This window comes from Pyrus communis, chromosome 6 (assembly GCF_041283825.1).
Source record: "Pyrus communis isolate YQ-2024b chromosome 6, ASM4128382v1, whole genome shotgun sequence".
Lineage (NCBI taxonomy): Eukaryota > Viridiplantae > Streptophyta > Magnoliopsida > Rosales > Rosaceae > Pyrus > Pyrus communis.
Window position 1 is genome coordinate 1,351,309 of NC_142570.1, and position 11,192 is coordinate 1,362,500.

Sequence of the window (11,192 nt, forward strand, 5' to 3'; positions counted from 1 at the left end):
TATAAAATATCACCCACTCCCTCAGTTGTTTGCCATTTGCAACGGCACTGTTGAATTCTTCTACAATCTCTCTCTCGAGTGCAAGAACACAAAGAAGAAGGCGCAAGATGGAGGAGTCAAGTGATCGCAAATACTTTGAGGGCACGAAAAGTGATTACGATATACGCACGGGGAAGTATGATTATTTGGTTGCGGCGAGTCCGTTTCTGATCGACGAAGAGCAAATGATGCAGAGTAATTCTTTGAAAAGAGATTTCCAAAGCACGTGTGACGAGAATGATGATGATACTGATTCAGAGCATTCGGAATGCAAGCAGCTGAAGGCGATGGTGAAGAAGAACAAGATCAAGAAAGACACTGGAGGCTCGATGAAGGTCGCGAAGAAGAAGAAGAGAAATGCTCTGATCAATGGCTCGGACCATTGGTTATGCAACTCATGTAATTATGATTACCGGGGATAAGGGAATTCGATCTTGAAACTCAATAATTGAAAATCATAGTGACTTGTTTTCTTATGTGTTTTGGTGTTTTAGTAGGCACAGGTTTTCTGTATTAGGCAAATTTGAAATTGTGGAACTCATGCTTTACTAAGGAAAACTTACTTGGACAACACAGGAGTAAAAATACATGCGGAAATCATTTCTCTTGCTAGTTATTACGAGTTAAAATTTATCCAATAGCTCTAATGAACTGAATTATCGATAAGATGTACACCAATTAATCCAGAAAAGAACATGTATGTGATAACGTGGAAGATTCTGGTGGTGTTCTTACAGGGAAAGTTAGGACAGGCTTTGGTGGTATTTGCAAGGCTTCAATACTTCCTTGCAGCATTTCAATCACTCTACTCATAGATGGCCTATCTGATGGCTTCGTCTGTATGCACCACAACCCTACCAAAATCATCTTCCTTGCGAGTTCGTTTTCCTCTTCTGTCACACCATTGGGCAACCCTAAACTGCTGCCCATCTCAAGCTGCTTATAAACCCAATCCGGAAAACAAACATCACTCGTATGGCTAGCTCGAGCATTGATGTTCTTTCTTCCTCCAACCATCTCCAGAACCATCATTCCATAGCTGTAGACATCAGCCTTAACTGAAACTCTTCCAAAGTTTCTACAAAACACTTCCGGAGCAATATACCCAATCGTCCCTCTTGCATCCAACATCGACATAATACTCTCCTTGTTGAGGCATAATTTCGAAAGCCCAAAATCAGAAATCTTGGGGCAAAAGTTTTCATCCAAAAGAATATTATGCGGTTTTATGTCAAAATGTAAAATTCGCGTGTTGCATCCGCGGTGCAAGTACTCGAGTCCTCGAGCTATCCCAGTAACAATATCGAGTAGTTGTTCCACTTCCAATTGTGGATTACTCGTTTGCAAAGCATTTTCATTGTAAGTGTACTTTTCGAGTGATCCATTGGGCATGAACTCATATACGAGAGCTTTTCTGTGACCTTCAAAGCAATACCCTAGCAAAGTGACAACATTGATGTGGGAAGTTCTACTAATGCTTGCAACCTCGTTTATGAAGTCCTCTCCACTCCCTTTGGATGCTTTGAGAACCTTCACAGCGACAGGACTACCATCCAGCAGATTGCCTTTGTACACATCACCATAACCTCCTTGACCTAGTTTATCTTTAAATGACTGGGTCATTTTTCGGATTTCTGAAAATTTATATCTTTTTACTGCTAGAGGTCCATTAGTCCTTATGAAAGCCTCGAGATCTTGATTGTTGCTTCTCTTGAAAATTTGGTTCCTAGCTTTAATACAGCAGACAATAACACAGATCATGGGCCCACTTCCTGCAGAAAGAGCACCTGCAGCAGGCCACAAGATGATTAATGGTTAATAAAATGCAACAACAACAACCAAACCTTATCCTACTAAGTATGGTTGGTTGTATGAATACTAAAACGTCACTGCGCTCAGCTTTTTATTATGAATAGAAATAGGAAAATAGGGTGATGGAGTATATTGCTTTCTCTTGCAGCATTTGTATGAAAGAAAATAGTACACAGTAATAACAGTTGGGAGTGATTTTCGCACTCTGTTGATTTATTCATTTAAAAGGGGTTGCTGATATATTACCTACAATAACCTTCCTCTTCCAGTCCCAAGAAGTATTATCTGCAAAAGAAATATAAAAAAAAAGCAGAATTCTTAGAATAAAAGTTGTGATACAAACTTAAGCCTCAAACACGCGTATTCTCCCTGCTATCTGCTAATCAACGCAAACTAGCATGGCTATCTACAACTACAAGCACAAATACTGCAGAAGAAATCTTTACTATGGGCAGTTTTTCTGAAAAATTCAATCACTACTAAAAGGTAAAGCTTTACTACAGAAGTACCATCATCACAGGTTTTGACATGAGGTCGTTCACTGCAAAAACAAACGAATTCATTGTCATCGAATCCACAGCGCCCGCCACTCCTCTTGCAATTGCTGCAGTTCTGTGCGGTCCAGTTCAAAATGAACCCCATTTTCAAGATTTCGGTGTAGTTCATTTGCTTCAATGCATCGACTTTAGCAGCACCATCGAAAGGCAAATGAACTGAAGACTGGCACGAGTCTAACGAATAGTTCATGCGCTCAACTAGCTCCTTGTGAAAAGTAGCAAAAGAGTGACGGCTGCCCTTGCTGGCACAGTCAATGGGATATGAAAGCATGTATTCCGAAGGGTCTTCAGGGCAATCATAGAAGAAGGAAAAATTGACCTGATCGGAACTATAGTTGAAAGGCGTTCGATCGAGGCTGAAGTTGTGTTGAGGAAGTGGACATTTGTCTTCATAGACTGCCGCGTTGGCCAGAGCAAACGAATGGTTTGAGTAAAAGATTTCTCTAATGATGTAATCATCGTCGGAAATACTAAATACCGGATATTTTTCATTGCAGGTGATCTTGAAGCTCGGGTAAGCGCAGGACTCTTGCTTGCCAGAAAGCCAAAAAGGGTAGCTTATGTTCGGACCATTTCCGCACGTTTGAGGCTCGCAGGCCTCGAATCTTTGGTCTACGGAGAAAGCTCGGTTGGGGAAGGTTGTGAATATGATGGTGACAACAATAATACGGAGGAGATTCATGATCAAGAAACGGAGAGAAAAACAGAGAAGGAAAGCAAGTGATGGAATTAATGGGAGTATGGAATGGCGGAAAAGAAAATTCTTGGTAGTGGGTATAAGGTTTGTATGTTTTTAATATGATTGGAGGTGGAAAAGGAGGACAAATATGAGTAAACAAACCAATGGTTTAAGCAACAGCAATGACATTTTTTTCTTCAAAATGGAGCCCAAAGGAAAGCTTTTAAAATAAACTTTGGATATGTTTGAAAGTGCTGCTGGAAGAGTTAAAAAACGTTTTCTGACAATTAAACGAGATGATTATTTCATTCCAAAGGCATAACACCGGCCAGAAAGGATTTACAGCTATTTGGTAGGAAGTTAGCCAAGGAGGACCAGACAAGAGAATATATCATACAAAATAAGACTTTATTTTCTGAAGTTTTGTGGTATTTTGGTAGGCAATGCTGGAAAGCTCAAAACCAAACAAAACACTTTATGGCAATATTTTATTTTTTCACTACACCTAATCTCAATCGGGAGGTGGAGAAATTGTATGTGGACTTATGACTCGCAAGATCAACCGTGACAAAGATTACAGGTTGGTATGAAGTGTGAACTATTTAAAATCTTACAGAATTCCTTGCTAACCTTGTGGACCTTTGACTTGTTCAATGCCTACGTGGCATGTGTTTTCACCCACGACTGGTAGCAAACAGAATTGTATTCGCTCCGGACCTTAGTGTCCGGAGCCTAATGATCAACTGGGTCGTACAAATTGAATCCAACGGTCTTCATTAACATATTTTCCTGGCCCATTACACATAAACCAAAATCTTTGATCTCTTTTACACACCAATCAGCGGCCCAAATGAATTGATCATTAGGCTTCGGATTTTAAGGTCCGAAGCAGATCCAATTTCATAGCAAACCTACTGGTTTGTCCACAAGTTTGAGATGACGACGACCAGTCAAAGGAGCATCACTTCTGGTGTCTGTGTCCACTCTGGAGGGTTTATCTCATTGGCATTAAGATGAAATAAGAAGCCTTAATGAACTAAGTTTTCGGTAATTAAGCTCAAGGGTTATACCTAATTGCACATTCCATCACAATGTGAGCACTAGAACATAGTTACAACTACTTTACAACACCAACTAAGACGATGTTTTAACTTTTAAATTACAGGGAAGCAGTTTAAACTTGATTGTAAAGAGATGTGCATGTTGTTGGTAATGGTTATATAAAAATTTATCTAAATTATGGAAAAAGGGATTCGAACTTTAGTATGGATGATGAAGCACACTACTCTAACAACTTGATTTAACTCAAATGTGTAACTATGAATGGAAACTCCATACCAAAAACCCTACTTTGAATCAGACTTAACCTTAATTACTATCCCTAATCTTATATTAAACGAAGAAAACTGATCTGAAGAAATTAATGGAGAAATTAAGAAGAAATTGATATACATACCACCAGAACTCGAACATACTCGATCACGAGGTCCATCGCCGCAATAACAGACAAACGAATTAGAATTCGATTTCGATTTCGACCCACAGGTTCCATTGGATAATTCACATCGCCGACAGAGCTCCCACTCCGTCTCGTACCCCACCTGAAACCCCTGTTTCAAAACCTGTCTGAGCTGATCCGGTGTGTCAGGCATAACATCCACACCCTCCCACATAATCGGAACTCGAAAATTCAAATAACATGAGGTCCAATTTCCCATACGAATCGTCGAAGAGTCGTCGACATAGTACGAAATATCGTCGTCGTCCGTACCCTTTACCTTGCAAGTGAAGTTATTGAGTGATAACATGTTCCCCGGCTGGCAGCCGTAGAGCAGCGTCAGGTTCCGAACGGTTGGGACGTAGGAAAACCGGTCGTAGTCCAAAGTGGTGTTGACGATGTGGTCAGTGCAGGGGGTGTCCCAGAGATCTGAGCGAGCGATTGTCATGGTGTAAAACTGTCGACTAAAGTTCAACACAAGAAAATCTTGGTCTTCAATTTTCATGACAGGGAATTGATCTTCTCGGCAGGTGAGCTCGTAGTATTCGAGGCCGCACTGTTGGGGGCGCCCGTTGGCAGCCCAGAAGGGGTATGAGATGTTTTTGAGGAGGCCGCAGTCGTAGTAGCCGCGGCACTTGGTGTATCGGTTGTCATCCTCGCCGAGAGCGGCGGTGGAAAGTAATATTACCGTGACCAAATTGTGGAAGATCATGAGGAAGGAGACGGGTAGTTTTTGGAGAAAGTGGGTGGTAGGCATAGTAACTAGTTGAAGCTCAATGGGACATGGAGATTAATATAGTTTGATATTTCAGAAGACGAAATTTTTATGTTTTGAAAGCTAGTGTGATGAAATTATACAACAGTTGAAATTCAAAGGGGTGGAATATTATTATGATATAATCTGTTTGACCATCGGAAGGGAGAAGTGGGTGGCGTTTTCGTGAGAGATGTATGCGACGACGGCTTATATGGGTTTGTCCCCACTCATTTTTTTTTTTAAATTTCAAAAAATAAGAACGAAAATAATATTCATACCTCGCATATTAATTCACAATAAGTAAACATAGCCCTTGTTTTTAAAACGTGAAAGCAGTAATACGGGAGAAGATATATAAAGGGTGTGTCATCTATACACACTTACTTATACTTCTCATACTCTTTTAAATTTCCAACCATCGAATCGTGTGTGAATAACATTACTCTATATAAAATAAAGCAAGTAACTCTTGATTTACTCCACTGGATGCTAGTGGTACAACTTAATGCCTATTAAATTTGGGTGAATGACAAATGAATGAGAGATTTTTCAGTGTGTCCAGAACAAGTGATGATATGACATATGTTACTATACAAGTGGAGGAAAGTTTCTTTTTTTTTCAAATATCCGTCCACTTGCATAATGACATATGACGTATGTGTCTGTGTTCTAAACACACATAAGGGCATCCTCTATTGATCGGGATGGCACTTGGCAGTGCAATTTGGGCATAATTTATTTCAGGGTTTTCAACTGAACTCAATTATTATTATTGGAGGGAGAAATGTAGCTTTCTAGTTTGGGATATTTGAATTACAGATCATTTTCTCATGCATCTGAAGGACTGAAATATGACTGGTTCAAGAGTCCGATTGACAGGTTTTTGATACATTTGTTCAAAAGTCCAATTAAACCCAATAAATTTCAACGTGCGTGAGGCATGCAGCATCAAGAGGAAGAAGTTAAAAAAAAAAAAAAAAAAAAATCATTGTTAAATCTTGAGATGACAATTTTCTCAAAAAAAAAAAAAAAAAAAAAAAAAAATTCTTGAGATGACAAAGCCAGTTAGTATAATAGTCGTCTAAAACAATTCATAAAAATCTTGATCTTGCTAGTTCATAAATATCAGATTTTTTTTACGTAATTGAGGTGGACTTCTCGTAATTTTCACTACAATGCTTGAGAAAGAGGACCCGGTGCCTACTAACTTTTCGTCGTTTGACAAGTTTTGTTCAAAGATTAGAACATCTGCATACCCCAAAAAAGGGTTTTCTCAGGACTAATCAACACTAATATTGTCTTTTTTCGATGGTAATAGTAGTGAAATTAATCATTATACAAGTAGTAATTTATTTTGTGAAGTTTTGAAATGGGATTTTAACATTCTTTAGCAAACCCGTAGACACGGTAACATTGTAGATTGTTTTCTAGATTTAGAAGAAAAAGAAAAAAGAAGAGCTAATTGAAAATGTTCCTTGCTTTCTATTGAAAATTGAATGAATTGTAGCACAAAGTTGCAAAATGTTGCCTTGCATCTTATACAGAATTGTTTCTCGTATGGGATAAGTAGCGAGGAAGATGATGCTTGCCACGATGATCTTTAACAACGAAAGCTTCCGTGACCGCTGCATGGATCCTTAAACCCTGATAGCCTGGGCTTGGGATCACTCGTGCACCCAGCCTAAATTTTTTGCTCCTAATCCAGCTCGAACTCTCCGTGAACTCAACATCCCCAATTGTAGCAGACCCATCTCTCACCGTGAGCCTTACTTCTCCGGCAAGCAAGTGTCGCCTTTGGCCAGTAAGCTGTCTCAAGATGTTGTTCTCAAATTCTTCTTCTGTCCAGTTGTCATCCTCTCCAGTTGGAAAGTCACCATCAAGAACAACAATTTCCACTTTGATTGGATAAGGTAGATTTGTAATTGGAACCATTTGGTCATCCACAACTAGGATTTGAAGTGGATTTTTCTCTTCATCCGCAAGCTTGCTCGCAGTGAAAACTGTGGATGAGGGGTTTTTACCGAATAATAATTGTAAGCTGCTCGACGGTTCTCGTTCGGTTTGGACACTGAGACTCCAAGCAGAAGTACAAGAATCATCGAGCAAGGGTCGGTTGGCGGTCAGCTCCCTCGTCAACAAAATATTGTTTCTATCAACATTACTACTGAACCTCCGGTTCCTATTTAGTCTCGAACCACCCAAACACATAAGGAAGATGGCTGGCAGAAGGGATGATTTGATTGGATTATCAGCGTGCCAGAGAAAGTAAACATACTGAACTGCAGAGCAAGCGCACTGAGAGATCCCGCCAACTAATCCATAAATGTCATAGAGATCACCGAAAACTGTGTTCCGAGGAGGCGGATAATAAAAGTAGGGCAGCATTAGCAATCCCGGCCTCCTCAGTACGACTCTTTCTTTTATAGCCTTGTAAGTGAGCTCCCAGATGGTAGTAAGAAGAGCTGCAACAGCACACAGCATGCTCAGTAGCGCGTAGTGGGGTTTACTTGGGGACGAAGCCTGGTCGAAAGCAGCTGATGACATTTCTAGGCCGAGGGCAACGACTAAAAATATCCACTCCGCTGATTCTGGAATAGCCTAGATAGCCGAAGAAATTAGTATAATTAATCCATTAATAAAATGATTAATTTACGAAGGTATACACAACCAAAATATTGTTATCTATACATGTTTTGAACGTTTGTTCTATAGCCAGACTAAATATATACAATCACATATATGGTTATGAGTAGTACTGTTAGGCGACAGTATGCTACCTTTATAGGCACCTCGCACACATTGTTGTCAAGAATACTCGCAATTTTCGGTGTCAGGCTTTGCTGGTGAATTTGGAGCTCAACGGAGCTTGAAGTTGCACCATTCTCAAGTAGTTGATCTTCCTGCAGATTGTTGTCCTCTTCACGAGTATTCGGATCAAACCGTGCCCTAGTTGTTCTCTTCATTTTCACAGCTCAAAAAGCTTCTTTTCAAGACGAGAAAACATTACAAAACGAATGCATTACGGAGAAAATGGAAGAGTTTACAAAAGTATAAGAGAAAGTTTCCAACATCCTTTTGCTCTTTTTTTTTTCATTCTTCAAATTATCTTATGTCTAATCCCCTGCAGTTGAAGAAGAGCCAAGGGAAGGAAATAAATACAAGAGGGAAAAAGAGGAGTTGGAGAGAACCGCGTATGGCTGAAGCAAGTTCTATCTCAATTCCTAGCCGAACAATTATTGGCTGCAGAATTTTCAGCACCACTCCTGCTTTCACATGTCTCGTTTGCATTTGCAATTTTAATTATTTAGACACTATACAAATCTGATTAGATAAAAATAGAAGTTGTTGCTAAATTTTCAGCATCTAAGAGCTCGTTTGGATGTACTTTTAAAATGACTGAAAACGTTTTTTTGGTGAAAATGTTTTTAAATCAATCCTTAGTAAAATGCAAGTAAATTCTGAAAAATCACTTAAAGTGCTTCCTGGAAGAAGCACATAATTAGTGCTTCTTGCATAAAGCACTTAAAGTGTTTTTGAAATTCAAAAACATTTTCTTTAAAAGCGTTTTCAATTATTTTAAAAATACATCCAAACGAGTCATACGTATAGTCTCTTTTATGGTCTGAATTATGCACTTCTTTTTACATAACTTTTACATCTTTACGCGTATGACATATTTGTTTTTTTCATAAAAAATGTGAAAAATGTGCAGAATCTATTTTCTTTCATCTCAAATATCAACGCAAAAAATTACGAATTGGTGGCCCAATAGTAAATCATGGATCATAAAGTTTTCTTTAAAATAAAAATTAGAGGTTTTCGGTTCAAAACTTACAATTAGTATGGAATCCAGACTTGTGGCCAGAGGTTTGATTCTTTCTGACTCTTGAGAAAAATAGATAACCGTGACTTGCCATCGATCGTTCTTCTTAAAAAAAACAAAAAAAAATCAACGCAAAACGAAAAGTCTTAGTCTCCTTTGTTAATTTCAGGGGTCCATTCGACACAAACAAACAAAAAATTATTGTTACAAATTAAATATAAATAAAGGAAAACTAATGATTATGGTTTGAAAACTTTGAGTTTTAACGATAAGGATAAAATAAATATTAAAGTGAATAATATCAAGATTAACTTTTTAGTCTAAAAATATAATTTTTTATTAAAATGAATGGTACCGCGAACTTTTCGTTAAAGTTCTATATAAATAATCCAGCTTGCTATCGAGCATTGGATTCTTTAATCTTTTGATTAAATAATTGGCTATCCACAAGACGACAAGAGACATGTTGCCTCCTCAAATATCATTTTCTATGACTTTAAGAAAATTGTTATGAGACTAAATTTGAAAAATGAATTAACAAACTAAATAAAATATCATTAATAAAAAATAAGTACGTTAATTAAACATTTGTAATAACCCAATCATCAACATCATCTAATTTATAAAATTTAACTTAAAAATTTGATCTTCCTAGTATTACTTTAACTTTCGTATTACACAAAATTTTTTGTGGTGAAGATAAGTATTTCTACTCCTTAAAGGTTTTCAATGAAGACTTTTCATGTAGTGATGTTGTTTGATTCTAGAAGCTCTCTGGTGAGTTAGCTAGTTTTCTATTTTTATTTTTATTTTTTTTAATTTTATTTTTCAAGTTTAACGCACTCGGTGGTCGGCAATGAGTTAACTCTAGCGCTCTCTCCCGATTCTATGATGTCTGTAGCTTTTCAGAAGTGGTAGCTATGTAAAACTTCAATAGAGTTCACATTAATTTTTGTAATGAGAAAATGACACTAAACAAGTTTCACAAGAAGAATCAATTATAATATGATAGTAAAAATAACGAGGGTTTTCTTTTCCAATAGTTCTTAAAATATTTTTATATTAAAAAGTTATTGTTCACATATTTTTTTAGTACACATCACAAGTACACATTTAAGTTACACATCAGAACAAAATCGTTAAATTATTTAACTTCATTGGAATCTAATAGCTTTTATTCATATGTGTAACTTTACTTTTACTTTTGATGTTCATTAGAGAAAATTCAATTTATTTTATTTCTAATTTACTAAAAGGTAAACTTGTAATTTTATTTTTTCACTTATTATTACTTTTTGGGCCGATGAAGCTAAAAGATAGTCCAAAACACAACAAGACTACATAAGGAGCAGCCTAAAAGTGACTACAACAGTGGGAAGTAATGGTCCATTCTCTTGAGCTGTCTAAAAGTCACTCATCAACTGTACCAGCCATACATTCTCTTGAGCTGCCATTGCTGCTGCTCTATACTCTGCTTCTGTGGTTGACAATGATACCGTCGGCTGTCTCTTGCTACACCAAGAGATGGTTCCAGAACCAAGCTTAAACACATACCCAGTTGTTGATCTCCTGGTGTCATGATCTCCTGCATAGTCAGCATCACAGTAACCAACTAACTTGCAATCTTCACCTTTCTTGTACAAAAGACCATAGTCAATTGTACTCTTCACATATCTCAGTATTCGTCGAACTGCTTCCAAGTGAGGCTTCTTTGGATTTTGCATGTACCGACTCATCACACCAACTGCATAAGAAATGTCAGGTCGAGTCAAGGTTAAGTAGATCAGACTACCTACCAATTGTCGATACATCGTCGCATCTTCCAAATCTTTTCCTTCATGTGCACTCATTTTGACATTTGGCTCCATCGGCGTAGAGATCAGCTTGCATTCGAGCATTCCGAACCTCTTCAATAAATCTTTGGAATACTTCTGTTGACAGAGAAATATTCCTTCTTGTGTGCGATCAACCTCTAGACCAAGGAAGTGCTTGAGTTGGCCAAGTTCCTTCATCTGGAAACGGACTGA

At 37.9% G+C, this 11,192-nt stretch overlaps 2 protein-coding genes across 3 annotated transcripts; both read right to left on the bottom strand.

The window, feature by feature from the left end:
* Positions 1-568: 568 nt before the first annotated feature.
* On the bottom strand, positions 569-5,357 carry LOC148696088 (LEAF RUST 10 DISEASE-RESISTANCE LOCUS RECEPTOR-LIKE PROTEIN KINASE-like 2.1). Of its 2 annotated transcripts, none has more exons than XM_088695310.1 (3): positions 4,544-5,357; positions 2,098-2,136; positions 569-1,826 (listed from the first exon to the last, which is right to left on the bottom strand). In XM_088695310.1, exons 1-3 carry the CDS (start codon positions 5,340-5,342, stop codon positions 718-720), a joined length of 1,947 nt encoding a protein of 648 aa, XP_088551436.1. In that variant the 5' UTR covers positions 5,343-5,357; the 3' UTR covers positions 569-717. The 2 variants fall into 2 exon arrangements, with proteins under 2 accessions (XP_088551436.1, XP_088551437.1); XM_088695311.1 differs by lacking the exon at positions 4,544-5,357 and adding an exon at positions 2,361-3,452.
* Positions 5,358-6,804: 1,447 nt separating this feature from the next.
* LOC137709718 (uncharacterized) lies at positions 6,805-8,545 on the bottom strand. Its single transcript, XM_068448699.2, has 2 exons — positions 8,120-8,545; positions 6,805-7,940 (listed from the first exon to the last, which is right to left on the bottom strand). Exons 1-2 carry the CDS (start codon positions 8,303-8,305, stop codon positions 6,879-6,881), a joined length of 1,248 nt encoding a protein of 415 aa, XP_068304800.2. The 5' UTR covers positions 8,306-8,545; the 3' UTR covers positions 6,805-6,878.
* Between the last annotated feature and the right edge of the window lie 2,647 nt (positions 8,546-11,192).